This window comes from Porites lutea, chromosome 5 (assembly GCF_958299795.1).
Source record: "Porites lutea chromosome 5, jaPorLute2.1, whole genome shotgun sequence".
NCBI classification, from domain to species: Eukaryota; Metazoa; Cnidaria; class Anthozoa; order Scleractinia; family Poritidae; genus Porites; species Porites lutea.
The window spans coordinates 7,871,974-7,887,157 of record NC_133205.1 but is presented as its reverse complement, the minus strand read 5'-3'; the positions used below and the strand labels follow the sequence as shown (position 1 = coordinate 7,887,157).

Below are 15,184 nucleotides of genomic sequence, written 5' to 3'. Positions count from 1 at the left end.
TACCTTTCATTGGTCTCTCAATCTTGTAAATGTTGTTCAATTAATGTTCTTATCTCAGATAATTTTTTTTTGTTTTGTTTAATTTTTGTTTTTGGGTATGGTAATGTGTGCTAATGCAGTTAAAACAAACGAAAAATAAAAATTACCTGAGATAAAAAATTAACTACAACATATACACTGAAACCTTCTACAACTGTATGGGTAAATTTGTGTGTTCATAAGCCAAAATTAAGGTAAACAATGATCATACTATGGATTCACCCATAGAATATTAATTTTTGGGATGGCACCATTGAACTACAAATATGGACATTTAAAAAACTAAATGCACCTTTGGTCTTGTAGTGTGTTAACCTCCTTAAAATTAAACTTTATTGACCATAAAAATTTGAAGTTTACACAACTGAAAGTCTATCCTGTCATGTATGAAAAAATCCTTGATTTAAAAGAAGTGGAAATAGCTTTTTTTATTTTGATAAATATAATAATAATACGGCTAAAACAAGTTTTTAATGCCACATAAAAGCAATTCTGAAATATTATGTACCAACAAGGTTTCCGATTGTCAAACCAGTTGGGCAGGACTGTAAACAAAACGTTGGTGATATGCAAAAACTAGCAGCTCTTTCTCATTGCTTCTTTTGACATTAGTTCTGCTCATTGTAGCTAATTTCTTAAAATAACAGTCTAGCTGACTTAATTATGGTGTTACTATTGAAGTTTAATCAGCTGTATCTCAAATTCTAACGTACTGTTTGGTGGAATTGGTCCCATCTTCTTATTTCCGTACCTATGAAGAATGAAAAGAATATTATTGAACTAGTGAGTACTGTAGATCCTATATTAACGTCCCCCTCTAGGCCTATCTATTTCGAGCAGGTTTGAGGCAGGAGGGCGGGTGTTGAAAGGGATCACGGGCTTATTTGAGAGGAGGGGCTTAACAAATTCAGCCAAGGTGATGGTATCATTTTTCCTAAAAGCTAGAATGCAAAGTGAACAAGCTCTTTATGAGAAGTTGAAGGTCATTGTAAGCTGAAAATCAAAAACAAATCTGAACTTCCACAGGAGTCCCAAGCTCACATTACAAGGGTAGAATGCAATTTCCACCCTACATAATGTGAGCTTGAGATAATCAATCACTAATCTTTATTTATTCTTGAATTGAAAGATAGCAATAAGATAAATATCTCTGAGGATAAATAGCAAAAACAAATAAATAAACATAAATATTACAAAATTCTGATTTTAAATTTGTTGCTGACTGCTGCACCTTTTGTAGTTAATCTTACCAAATTTTATCTTAATCAGTCAGTTGATCAATAATATTACTTTATCCATATTTTGTACTATTACTATTAATATCTATTTTTCATTTTAATTTATTATTTATTACTAAAGAGACACGAGTGTTTTACTGGAAAATATACAACTCGTAAAATTCATAAAGACTACATCCAGGACCCAAGTGGTTTATTTTCCATAATCTCACACGTGAGTTTATCGATGACGTAATTTCGGTAATTTCCCTCTATTATTTTATCAATGTCTTTTTGTCTATATAATAAAAAGAACATTACGCGGCGGCTTGAAGATATGAAGTTTAGTTTCTCGTGGCAAAAACAATAATTATTTTACTCACTTGCTACGCTTGTTCGTAAAATATTGTTTTGCCACTCGAAAATAAAATTCATATCTTTGCGCCACCGTGTAGTATCCTCTATATATTAAATTAATATTAAATAATAAATGAAAATAAAAAATAGATATTAATAGTAACAGCACAGAATATGAAAAAAAAATTGGTCAACTGAGTAACTAAAAATAACATTTGATAAGATTAACTACAAAAGGTGCAGCAGTCAGCATCAAATTTGAGATCAGAAATGGCCAATTTAAATTTACTTAACTCTGGAATAGCTCTAATATTGTTAGGAAGGGAATACCATAGCTTACAACCATGATAAGAGAGAGAATGAAGCCCATGTGTGGTGGTGTTAACTCTTGGCGCAGTTAGGATATCTATGCCCCGCAGATCCCTATTACAATTTCGAAAAGTGAATAGCCTAGATATGTATTCAGGGCTTAAACTTAAAAGATGCCTTTGAAACCTCCAACATGTAAATTAACCACTCCTGATCAGTCCACATGACGTGTGAGAGTTGTGATTAATTACCATTTATTATTTTTTGTTAGTGAAGTTTAAAAAAGGAGGAGGAGGGCTAATGAAAATTCTTCCCCTAAAAAAGGGATGATTGTTAGGGGGCAAAAAAATCAAAAACCAAAAAAATCTATAGAGCTTCCAACAAAACCCCACAAATTCTTTTCCCTTATTCTATGACTGGAATGCATTTAATGTTCAAACAAACACAAAACAAGTTTTATCAGGTAGAACTATGCCTGATGTTATGAGAATAAACACGTCCTTTCTATTTTAACCCCACCCTTAGACCCCTGAAATTAAATATACGCACCAAGTATAATACCATTAATTTACAGTACTCATGCAAGCTACATGTGCACAGTTACTACTAACAGTGGTACCTCGATATAACGAAGGGCCAAGAGACTGGCAAAATTTGTTCGCTATAACGAGGTTTCTTTATACTAAGGTTATTTTTCATATATATTACTATTACTGGGGTAAAGAAAATCATTTGTTATACCCAGGACTTTGTTATACAGAGGTTCGTTACATCAAAGTTTCACCGTACTGATAACTTACCCTTGTGAGGGGGGCACTGTAAGTCGTCTTTTGCCTCCAACCTGCATTCCTGTAAACAAGGTTGAACAAAGTGTGAAAAAAAATCTATGCATGAACTTATAGTATAGCTTGGTAGTTTCTACATGTAGCTGTGGCTTACAAAGGTGTGCACAGCAACCCCACCAGGGTTGTAGATAGCATGAAGGAGGATGAAGGGGAACCTAATATTATCTTATCATCTTATGACAATTCCTTGAATAAGTGCCAAATCCCATGGCAGAGATTCCAACCCTCCCAATTTGCTCAGGAGTCTCCTGATTTAATGTGTTACCTCCCGCTCTCCCAATTTTTGCAGATTCTCCTGACTTATCATGAAATTCTGAACAGGAAAAAATTGCTTATCTTGAGTATTTTTGTGCAATCTGAGCATAAAATGTTTCATATTACACTTTCCTATCCTATAATGTCTCACTCAGTCTCTCCACTGAAAAACATTGCAGTGTCAAGTAGAAAATGCAGGAAATACTGCTTGAGAGAAATTAAATTTGCCAAATTTCCTGGTGGGGTATAAACCCCAGACCTTAGGCGCTAAAAAGTACTCCCTATTTTCCTTAAAAAGGGGTTGGAATCTCTGTCATAGCTAAATTAGCAAAACTACCTGTAAGACCTCTCCCTCACATTGACCTAGATCTCAGACCTCGGCCTTGACGTATTGACCTCGCTATCGCTTAGTCAATACAACAATAATTAAGGCCTTGATCTAAGATTTCCCTGTAACGACCTCACTCTCAGTTAATAAGTAGTATTTAAAACATGGAACAAACTCAAATCAGCTACAAAAACAGCTTTCCATTAAATTAATGATTTCCAACACCAATATAATTCTAAAATAGAAACTCACCAGCTACACCTAGATCCCAGCCTTTAATAACCTCCCCTGCTCCAAGTCTGAATGAAAATGGACGTCCGCTTAAACAAGAATCAAATTGTTTCTTGTTCTTGGCTAAATTACCCTTATAGTACACATGAACCTGTAGTAAAAGTCAAGAATAGGCATTATAATGTACAAGGTTTCCAGAATGATTATGAAAGCTAAAGTGTGCACCCTCCTTAAAAACCTCTCTATCTCCCATGGCCCCTTGCAACCCCGTCCCCCTACCCCACCCTTTTTTTCAAATGGATCACGCTTGTCAGGACAGTCACTGGTCAAGGATCGCGGAATAAAAGTAACTGTCCATTAAACCAAGGACATGCTTACACGGGGCATTTATAGTAAGAAAGTAAATGGAAATGCAGGTAAAACCATTATGATATTTAACTGTTGCAAATCAATGGGGATTTCAAGTGAGTTTTAAACTTACTTGAAAAGTTAGAGATGAATAAAAAGTTATAAACAACATTAATATCAGGAATTTTCAATGGAGATACACTAAGGTTGCATTATAAAAAATTAATAACCTTGCTGCATTGAGCAATATTAACCAGCCATCCACCCACAGAGATTTGTCGAAAAAGATGCCATTTGAAGTTAGTAAAGCTGTTTTCTTGCCATTACCCAACCAAACATTGTTTTCTAGTCAAGTAATTTTGAACCAACACTTCTTTTCCAGTGAAAAATATTTGTTTTATGGTTATCGTTCCTGTAAAGTTGAGCACTCTGGGAAATTGTTCTTCCAAGTGAAATCAGAATTTGTTTTCTAAGTTTAGGTATGTACAGATGGTGAACTTGTAAGAATTGGATATTTTAAAGTGACATTGCAAGCAAAGTACAGATGGACATTGGCTGTGTTTGAAAACACATCCAGCTTATCCTTTGGGCAAGCAGCTTTCACATTTTGCTTGCCTTGGACTACTTCTTGCTCATTTTAGTTAATAACTTTGTTAGAGGATGAATTGCCTTGACCTTTGCCCATTGACCTTTTACCCGGCAAGAAAATTTACTCTTCCCAGACTATCAGACGGGACTTTTCTCGAGCCCTGATTGGGACACAACTTTCATCCAAACTCTCAGTTATGCAGGATGTGATTTATAGTTGCAAACATCACAGTATGACTAAAAAATAATATCTATTTCCCCTACATAAATTATTAAAGCATGGAAGTTAATTACATTAAAGAATTTTGTCACAGAAATCGGTACGAGAGATGCAGTGTGTGCACAACACAGACAGATATGGGTGATTGTCGTGCTAATGAGTTACACAAATTCAAAGAAGTTAAGCTTACTGTTTGTCCTTTCTTGGCTGTTTGTCCTTGCCCTCTTTTAAGATCTTCCACAACAGTTCCACCTGGTAGTTTTCTTTTCGTTGTCTGTCATTTTCAACAAATATTGCTAAGCTTATTTCATGTTCACAAGTCAGAAAACTTGCACACAAACATAACTGTACTTAGTACATGAATATATTTAAAGAACCCCCCACACCTTTAAGTAAGTCTCTCAATAAGCACCGCACATGAGAGAAAAAAACATAATAAACACCTCTTCTGAAGAAGATGTGCCACATTCGCCCAGAAACAATACAATTTACATTGATTTTTGGTATTGGTAATGCCGAAATGCAAACATCAATGTTATTTTTTTATGTTATGGAAAGGAAAATACTGACACTTTAAGGTAACTGTTACAGTTGCTTAGTGGACAGCACTATCTAAAGTTTCAGCAAACGGGCCTAGGACCCGTTTCTCAAAAGTCCTGCTAACTTTTAGGGCCCAGAAACCTGTTTTATGTTTGCAGTATTTGCATTCAAGATAAAAGTTTCAATAAAAGTGAAAATGATGCAATAACATTATCAGTTAACAAAGCGAAATTGAATGATTTTTTAGCTAGCAACTGCACCACTATTCAACAGGTTGTGATTTTAAAATTTACCTATGGGCCAAAAAGTTACCAGGCCTTTCAAGAAATAGGCCCCCAAAGTATATCAGCAATTAAGCTAATTATTTTATACATGTAAACCATTGTACCTCAGTGGCTTGTGATTGATTGCTGTTTTTTGTGGGGCTACCTTGCTTGTTTCCAAGCTGTTTATCACTGGAATTTGTAAGAGAGTCAATTGGCTTTACTGGACTGGAAGCACTGTTCTGACTTTGCTTATTACTATCCAAACTATTTACATTCTCTGCCTTCTCTTTTCCACGTAATTTTTTCTTGGCTTTCTTTGTCAGTTTTTGAGGTTGTGTTTCTCCATTTTCAACTGTTTCATTTTCTCTTCTCTTCAATTTCCTCTTCTGTTGCTTTGTAACTTTCATTTTAACAGCTTTTGAATCTGAATTTACTTTCTTGTCTGGACTCCATTCTTCGTCATCATCATCCTCACCATCATCATCATCATTATCATTATTGTCATCATCAAAACTGCTTATTAGTAGTTTGCGATCACTTTCAGTTTCTTCTTCGTTCATACTCTCATCCTGTCTTTCTGAATGGTCTTTCTTTGAGTTCTTTTTCTTTTTGTCTTTTTTATTTCTTTTTTTCCGTTTTGGGTTGTCTTTTGACGGATCCCAGTCATCATCACCACTCTCCTCATCTTCTTCCTCATTGTCCTCATTTTCATTTTCAATGTCGCCACTTTGAAGTAACTGGCTAAGAGTGATTTCATCACTGGAAGACTCATCTTCATCTTCAGAATCACTACCTGCTGAAGCTGTTTCAGATTCTTCACTCTCACCAGATAACTCTTCTTCATCTTCTTCAAATTCCAGAGCATTTGGCTCGTCCATCAAATAGCCTAGCCAGAGAGTAATGTTACTGAATTAATGAGACTTAGAAGGTAGGGATTCTGGGATCTTATCAGAAATATGCAAAGAACAGTGTGATGACAATGTGGGTGTGGGAGTTACCCTGTCCAGAAAGGTCTTGCAAAAAAACTCAGAACTAAGGGATCCAAAACTGGGGGAAAGATTTTTGTTTCCAAGTCTTGGGTCTTAGGGGTGTTAGCAACCCTGCTATCAAGACACCTAAGATTTTAATATAACCTCAGATGAAAATTAGGCATTCAGATCACCTATTTTAATATATTTTTGTTTACTCGTGTCAGCAACAGCCTGAACAGCAGCAAGCCATCCCGTTAATTTGCAAAATGTATTAAAATGAAGTACACGTAGCATGAACATTTTGATCACAAAATTTGTTCAAAACTGGGGGTGAAGCTTGAGAGAAAACTGTGTATTTCCCAGAATCATGATCCCCCCCAAAACAAAAACAACTTAACAGATCAACCTCAAGCAAGAGAATGCTTATAAAATTGTGATAAATGCCTTTTTGTTAAATTCACTACTGCTGAGGACCTCTATGGCAATTCATTAAATATAAATGATCATTTTAAGAAGGGCCAAGTGTTCTGGTTCTATATACTAAAGAAATTGATGTTTCAGTGAATATCAAAATATCAAAGCAAGCTACACCATTTAAAATCACTTCTTGATGACAAAGTCCTACCATCAGACAAGTCATTATTTTGAAGGGAGATACTTGGAAAAGTCTAGGATAGCAGTGTCCACCGTATTACTGCTTGAAGAAACATTTTTTTATTCCCCTTGATCATAGAGTACTAAAGTGATGACGTCATAAAAATGAAATTTCTGAAATTATGGGATTTGTCAGGATATTCTGAAAGAACAATGTCCAAGAGGCCTACTTGCCAAAAATGAGCATTTGGGGGCAAATTGTCTCTGAGATCGTAGCCCAGTTATACTCAGAAAACTCCATACAAACCCTTCTAATTTTTTTTTGGGTCGACCCAAAAAAAGTTTAGAAGGGTTTGTATGGAGTTTTGTAAGCATAACTGGGCTACGATCTCAGAGACAATTTGCCCCCAAATGCTCATTTTTGGCAAGTAGGCCTCTTGGACATTGTTCTTTCAGAATATCCTGACAAATCCCATAATTTCAGAAATTTCATTTTTATGACGTCATCACTTTAGTACTCTATTTGGAGGTTTTTTAGCCTTTAACAAAGAGTTTTGAAAAAAAAGTCGCGCATATACAGTATATAAAATTAATATTTGTTCAAAAACTGAATCATAAAATTGTTGAAAGTTGGTAATGGGATGGCCACTGATGGGTGCTGCTGGAGCATAACTTTACAATGTACTTGTATTCCTATTAAGAGCTGACATAATACTAAGTCACGAGCAACTTGGCTCTTGATGTAAGGGGAGAATGTTTTCCAAATAATTTACATATATACGGCTATTTCAAGAAAGGTTGTCTGAAAAAGTACACACGACAATCAGGAAAGGTATTGGGGCGGTTTTGAGTTCACTGTTCTTCAAAGAAATTTGCAAGAATGGCACGAGAGGCCATGGACGTATGTTTGCGATTGCTAAAGGAAAGCAACAAAAGTAAGTTCAACAGCTACAGAGTCAGGAACAGTGTATTGATCATGTCCCACATTACGTACCTTTCGGGATTGTTGCATGCACATTTTATCCGACAACCCTTCTTGAAATAGCTGTATATATTTCTAAACTCAGGCTGTGGTTCATATCCTGGTGTTTACAGTAATCTTATAAACCTGTTAAATGAACATCCCCGGGTCCTTCCATGAAGAAAGTTATCTCCTCTCCTTCAGTGAAACAATAGTCTAACGGCTGCTGTGGAATTTTTCCAGGTTGCAGTGTACACAGCGCAAATTGAGCTTTGTCAACTTCAACCATCACAGTAACTGGCAAAGATGAACAGTTTTGAAAGCCTAGAGCAGCCATTGACAAATGGAATGATTTCTCCACTGTTTGAGTGTATCGCTTTCCAGAATCAAGAGTCACCCCTAAAACACAAATGTGGTCAAAGTCAGAAAATACTTCAAAAGGATTCATTACTTAGTTTTACAAAATAATGACAAAAAATGATAACACTACCAAAGAGGTTTAATGGTGCACTTCTAAAGATACCATAAAAATACTATCATCCTCACTCAGTGACCCATCTACTTGCGGGTCCAGCAGTGTCTTTGATGCATAGAATGTCTGAAAAGACGCATAAGTCATTTGTGTGAAGGAGTTTTTCACTCCAGGGGGTGGGGCAATGGTAGCTTTTTGTAGAGAAATATTGTTCTTGGTCGCTGGGGATTTGTAAACGCCATTGTGTAAATAACTTGGGTAACAGCCCCCCTCCCGACCTGGATGGCCTGACACTCGAAATCGTTTGATGAAAAAAGTGAATTTCGAGGAATCTATGTTGAATGACTTCCAGGGATTCACCTAAAATACGGAAAGCATGGACTCCCACGTGCATGCAACATTGTAAACAATCCTATCAAATTAAAAAAAGTTACGTCTTAAAATGCCTATACAATTTATACCTAGTTTTCAAATTTTCACTGTCGTGAGATGTACAACATGTAAGCTTGCGTAAGCTTTTTACCGAATTCTGCTAGCAGCGTGTTTCCAGTACACAGACAATTATCGAGCAAGTTATTGATACGTGCGCACGTCCGACCGTCTAAAACAGTCGAATGTACTCCTTTGATTTGCTGCAGATTGTTATTTTGCTACTTTGCTATAATACGTATATACGTATATACTAACCCCAAAACATCGTGATCAAAGTAGTTATCCGAAAAAAGAGATCAAAATCGTTAGTTTTGATGACTCGATAATCTTACTTGGACGCCATTTTGAATTACGTCGGGCCTGCGCAGTGGAACTGCCATAGCGAAAGGGTTTCTGGGTACATGTCCTCTTTCAGCCTTCCTCTTCGAAGGTGAGATAGCGTTCAATGTGCTGTGAATATCAACAATTATCTATCCCATCCTTTCTTATAACTTCTCCAATAAATTAATTATGTAAAGAATAACCATTACTCCTTCTCTTTGGAGTGTTAAATTTGTACTCAAGCCAGGGTTATTGCAAGGAATTTAATGTTTAGAAAACCGATCTTTGATTCCACTTTCCAACTAATGTATTGCTTTTGTAATTTCTTCGTTTTGCATTTGTGGACGCTTTTTAAGAGCAACCACGTTTTATTTCTTAGTGATTTCATTGCCTTGAGGCATACAGTTTTGAATCGTGCAAATGCTGTGTTAATGTTTGTGTCTATCACTTGAAGGGATGTTGTAGATGTTCGTATTAAAAAACAAACGTTCACGTTTTCTAGGTAATATAACGCAAAATGACTCGGTATTCAACCGATCCCGAGAATCCAACGAAGTCGTGCAAAGCACGAGGCTCAAACCTCCGCGTGCACTTCAAGAACACGCACGAAACAGCTGTGGCCATTAAAGGCATGCATATCCGCAAGGCCAACAAGTACCTGAAGGATGTGGTTGCTAAAAAACAGATCATACCTTTCCTCAGATTCAATGGTGGTGTTGGTCGTAAAGCTCAGGTATGCTCCATCTGTATGTTTATTCAAGAAACCATTAATAAAAAGGGAAAGACCTATTTTTTTAACCTCCTTTGGCCATCCTTTTTCTTTTCTTGTTTAACATCATGGATTGGGTCAGTCGGTCGGTCGGTCAGATGGAAAAAAAAAAAATCTCGGCAAGAAAGCTGGGATTAGGGGGCCTGGTACCCCAGCATAGTAGCGAGCCTGGAAATAATAAACATGGTCACAAAATCAATGTGGCGGAAATTGCGATGGTCATTGTCATAGATGGCGAAAGATGGAAGAGAAAAAAAAAGGGGTGGCCTTTGGGTTCAGCTATTCTATAAAGGATTGATATGGCTGTCAGGTGATAAAAACAGCTGATGTGTTGTGAATAGCTTCCAAGATCTTAACAAAAACAGACATATGAGAACTGTCACTATCCCTTTTAATGCTCACTGATCAAAAACCAATTGCACAAGATCCTTTTCTTCTTACACCTAGCCTATTTTTATCTAAAATTACAGAGTAAACTGAGAAGCTATCTGTTAACAGATCTGCTTAGAGTTCATTTAGTAACGCAAGCGTCACACATTCACTTTAGTTCTCAACAGATGTTTCACAGGGGCGTAGTTACCTGTACGCATGGTACGCGCTTGTGATCTGAAAAAGTTGAGGCAAGAGAACATAAAGGTCCTTTATGTTCTCTTGGTCGTGGGTAAATATAAAATAAAAAGATTATAACAAAAATAAGCAAGTAAAGATAATTATTTCATAAAGCTCAGCTTTCCCTTTTTGTTAGGTCATGCGCATTAATTTTTAAAACTTACCAAATAACCTGGAACAATTTTACAGCAATTCAGAAGAGTTCAAGTTGTTCTAATGCAAATTTGTTTGTTTACATTGCTGTCATAGGCCCTTTTATCGATAGAGTTTTACAAATGTATATTAAAGGGATGATCCACTCACTACTTACTGTACATTTACAGGCTGCTTTATGCCACAGTCATAATAGCCAGATTTTGTTGGACAATAGTGTCAGAGCAAAGAGATTAGAGACCTTTAGTTTTTAAGACGAGTACAACAACGAGTTCAAGATTTGACTTGGAGCTTTTATGTGTATTCTCAAAAAATAGACTCCCCGGAACGCTTCATTTTACAATTTTTCACGAGAAAAGTTAGCTATGTTACCTTTAGTGAAGGAGGTTACATCCTCTCCTGATCGCAAAATGATAAAACTTCTAAAACATTTGATAACTTGTTTCCGCCACCTCAACATTCTCACTAAAACTCATAGTAGAGTGATGACAACTACCACATTTTCCCACCAAAATGACACTGGTTCATGTGCAAGCACTACTAGGACTAAGAAAATCTTGTACCTGTTGTCGTACTCATCTTAGAATCTAGAGGTCCCTATTTTTCAACAACCACGTCAACCAGAAGTGGACATCTTACATTCTTGGGCAATGCTGTCGTTCAAATTCTCAGGCAAATTGTCTCTGTAAGAGTAAAGACACTAAGCAAGATAAAATTGGTATTGTCAAGGCAAAATAAAGGGGAAAAGGCCCCTTTTCTGGTTGACATGGGTGGCTCTAAAACATCTTTGCTCTTTAAGTTTCCTATTATAAGAGTGCCAACTTCTCGGCAGCGCTACTTACAAAAATTAGGAATGAAACTGAAAAAAAGAAAGGAGTTTACAAGATGGAGTATTCCCAATACAGATCCCTACCTACCTACTTTTTTATGTACCTCCTTACTCACTTATTCACATCCTTACTTCCAAATGTAAATACTTCCTTCCTTACTTACCTATCTGCCTGCCTGCCTTCCTGCCTGCCTACCCATCCCCTCTATTACCATTTTTCTGTACCTATTAATGGTTACCACTAGAATAGAAAGGAATTTATTCAGTACAAGACTATGCTGTAGTAGTGCCTGGTTACCCCTGGCACCTAACTTTTGTTCCCTGGATGGCAAGTAGAAAATTTTAGTTTTTTCATAGCAGTCATAGGCTGGGGACCCTTGATTTCACTGGTTCAAAGCACTGGGCTTCCTCAAGTTTTCTTAGAGCCCAGCCTTGCGGTGTTTGTTTGACGTAACAAAAACCCTGCTGATCGAGAAACCATTAATTACTTTTAGGCCAAGAATCATAAAGCCCCAGGATCCCAGGGACGATGGCCAAAGAAGAGTGCTGAGATTCTTCTTCAGCTTCTCAAGAATGCTGAGAGCAATGCCGAGTTCAAGGTGAGTGTACAATGTAGGTTTCAGGTCAATACAGTGGTACCCTGCCTTCGGGCCACCTTGGTAATACTGTCACCTTGTTATTACAGCCACTTTTATTTGGCCACCTGGGAAAATGGCCATACATTTTCAGGGTGTTCATTAGGCATCAGAGATTGGAGAATTCTCCATTTACTGTGCAGAATTCTCTGACTAACATTTGGTAGCTTATGACGATTTTTTATTTTGACATGGAGCCTCTCTCATGATATTCTCCTGTAACGTTACACCTTTCTCCTGCTACTAGGAATCTTAATGAAAACCCTGCATTTTTTATAAAAAAAACCCTTGTTAATACGGTCTCCCATTAAGATGGCCAAATTTTTTCGGCCCATTGGTGACTGTATTAAGGTGGTTCCACTGTATATATTTTGCACTGAAATGAATTTTTGTACTTGGCATACTCATGCACTCTTACTTTCATTGACCTTTACTTGTGGACAAGCTATTCATTTAGTTTGTAAGTTTTCTTTCCGTGCATCGTTAAGTCTGTTTGTGTACCATCCACTGGAACCATAAAAATGTTCTTTTCTTGACATGTGCGTTCTATTTTTGTCCAGGGATTAGATGTGGACTCGCTGGTGGTCGAGCACATTCAAGTTAATGCGGCTCCCAAGATGAGAAGGAGAACCTACAGAGCACATGGACGTATAAATCGTAAGTCACTTTTTATTTTTATTGTAAATGCTTTGAAGCCAGGAGTCATGTCATAGGAAGTCAAGTACAATTTTCTTGAGGAGCGTACATCATTGTACAGTAAGTCCTGAATAAGGCTGTTAGTGACTGCTATTGATGTTTTGACAACCAGTGCAGAAGCCAAATGAAAGGCTCTGCTAGCAAGGTGATGTGCCACATTTGGATTGTTATTTTTTCATGCCCATCACTATGTAAGTTACCGATCCCCACATAGTCAGTGATGACTGTTGAGGCACCACAGATGACTTGGTTAGAGTAGCCTGCATAACTGGCGGGATCACTGTAGTGTGGGAGTGTTGTATTGTTTTTGCAGTGGAGCCACGAGAAGAGTGGGTACAAGCCAATTTGAAATCTGGGTAGCATTCAAAACTCATAAGAAATGTGGCAGGTGGTATTTTCCCTTGTGGTTCCGCCTCTCCTTTGGCACAGTAGCTCGGCTTCCAGAACGTACCCCGGCCACAAGAATGTGCCAGCTATGCAGGGTATAGGTACAGCAGTGGGGTAATTTTATATGCTGTTTTCCTTGTTGATTGCAGCGTACATGAGTTCGCCATGTCACATAGAGATGATCTTGGCAGAACGCGAGCAAGTGGTGCCACGAGGAGAAGATGAAGTTGAAGTTAAAAAAGTTTCCAAGAAGAAGATGGCGCGAGAAAAGATGAAGTCCAGGGAATAGATTCCCGCTTTGAATGCTGTAAAATAAAATTTCTCAAATTGGAAAACGATTGTTTATTGTGTTTAATAATATACTATTCCATCCTTGATCCACTGTCCACAGCGCCACACTGATATAAAATGATTCGCACGATCACGCAATACAAGCAACTCCTTCTCAACTCTGGTTCTCGCTATTTGTACTCGCACAATACTAAGGCGTTAGTTTTCTTATAACACTTTTTAAAGGTCATGGCAAATTAACTTTGTCAATTTAGTTGGCAAAACAATATTTTTGTGTTTTATTCCCCAGGCATTCTAACCGATGATCAGGCCTTGTTTTAGTGATCTATTTTGGGAGATATAGGGAGGGCATGATCGCAGTCTACAGGCGTTGCAGCAGAGTTGCCTGTGAAACTAGTTTTTCAGCCTAATAAGGGATTCAAGACCCACAGTGGATGTAGACTGCAAAACAGCCGTATTTTTGCGTATTCAAGTACGCGCGAGCTGTCCAAGAAAAGGTCTGGAGCGAAGCTGAAAATAGAGAGCGAGACTGCGACGAGACGCAAAAAATACTCCAGGCTAAACTCCAGGGCCCGGAAAGATGGTTAAGTTTAACCCAGGATTAAGCCAAATTTCAAGTACGGTTTTCTCGTCTATAAGAACATGCAACTCGAGGTTACAAATTACTGTGGAGCCTTTACTACGAGAAAGCAATGCTTAGGAATATAAAAAACAAAAACGGAACAATTTTTTAATCCTGGATTAACGCTAATCGGCCTTTCAGGAACCGAGCCCTGCAGGCTACAGGATAACGCTATCCACCGGATAAATCACTATCCACTGAATAGCGCATCACACTGAATTGGTTTCCCTAACACTTATCCGCTGGATAGTGATTTACCCGGTGGATGGCGCTATCCGACTTTCGATTAACTGAGTCTAGGTTAACGTTCGTTTAAAGGTTATTGGAAAACTTCCGTTATGGCGTGCCAATAAGTAGCCTGTGTAGTGGGGAGGGGGGGGGGGAGGGGTGGGAAGGGGAGGTGTACACAGGCTGGCCAAGACGCTTATATTTTGTCGCAGATTTCCCAAGTAGAACCACGATCCGCGGGCGAGTGGTTTCACTGCAAAGTTTTGAACATTTTATGGCGTCATTTCTATATATGGTCTAGAAAAGTGTAGCCCATGGAAAATTGTGGTCGATTTGTTTTTTACAATAACATTTTTTATTTTTTTACGAAAAACCAAAAACAAAACAACCGGCACTGCGTGACATTTAACGTCATTTCCATGGTCTATTTAACAACTATCCCTCGAGCCCGAATGGGCTCTGAGTCGATAGCACGGGCTACTGACTCAGAGGCCATAAGCGCGAGAGGAATAATTGTTTTAGTAAAATCCAACTAGTTGGTCAAAAATATCGGGAAAAAATTTTTAGCTAGTTAAAGCTAGACTTTAATCCTTTTTTGCCGCCAAAAAGCGCGCACTTTTCGCTACTAGTGGGCTATAACCCATATAGCCTCGTAGTAGCTCAACCAATCA

The 15,184-nt window shown here is 37.7% G+C and overlaps 2 protein-coding genes across 2 annotated transcripts; one reads left to right on the top strand and one right to left on the bottom strand.

Annotated features, from left to right (window-relative positions):
• Positions 1–385: 385 nt before the first annotated feature.
• On the bottom strand, positions 386–9,354 carry LOC140936985 (46 kDa FK506-binding nuclear protein-like). The gene is made up of 7 exons (XM_073386500.1): positions 9,229–9,354; positions 8,217–8,468; positions 5,666–6,429; positions 4,928–5,011; positions 3,603–3,732; positions 2,723–2,771; positions 386–790 (listed from the first exon to the last, which is right to left on the bottom strand). Exons 1-7 carry the CDS (start codon positions 9,236–9,238, stop codon positions 712–714), a joined length of 1,368 nt encoding a protein of 455 aa, XP_073242601.1. The 5' UTR covers positions 9,239–9,354; the 3' UTR covers positions 386–711.
• On the top strand, positions 9,354–13,710 carry LOC140936986 (large ribosomal subunit protein uL22-like). The gene is made up of 5 exons (XM_073386501.1): positions 9,354–9,403; positions 9,797–10,027; positions 12,149–12,253; positions 12,850–12,946; positions 13,522–13,710. The coding sequence occupies exons 2-5, from the start codon at positions 9,812–9,814 to the stop codon at positions 13,659–13,661; spliced, it is 558 nt and encodes a 185-aa protein (XP_073242602.1). The 5' UTR covers positions 9,354–9,403; positions 9,797–9,811; the 3' UTR covers positions 13,662–13,710.
• The last annotated feature ends 1,474 nt before the right edge of the window (positions 13,711–15,184 follow it).

Coding starts and splice junctions, on each gene's coding strand:
- LOC140936985 (XM_073386500.1), bottom strand. Junction 6,430..8,216: donor CGGGGATGTTCATTTAACAG/GTTTATAAGATT, acceptor CTCTCTGGCTAG/GCTATTTGATGGACGAGCCA. Junction 791..2,722: donor ACAGTGCCCCCCTCACAAGG/GTAAGTTATCAG, acceptor CATTCTTCATAG/GTACGGAAATAAGAAGATGG.
- LOC140936986 (XM_073386501.1), top strand. CDS start 9,812: ATGACTCGGTATTCAACCGATCCCGAGAATCCAACGAAGTCGTGCAAA. Junction 12,254..12,849: donor AGAGCAATGCCGAGTTCAAG/GTGAGTGTACAA, acceptor ATTTTTGTCCAG/GGATTAGATGTGGACTCGCT. Junction 12,947..13,521: donor AGCACATGGACGTATAAATC/GTAAGTCACTTT, acceptor TGTTGATTGCAG/CGTACATGAGTTCGCCATGT.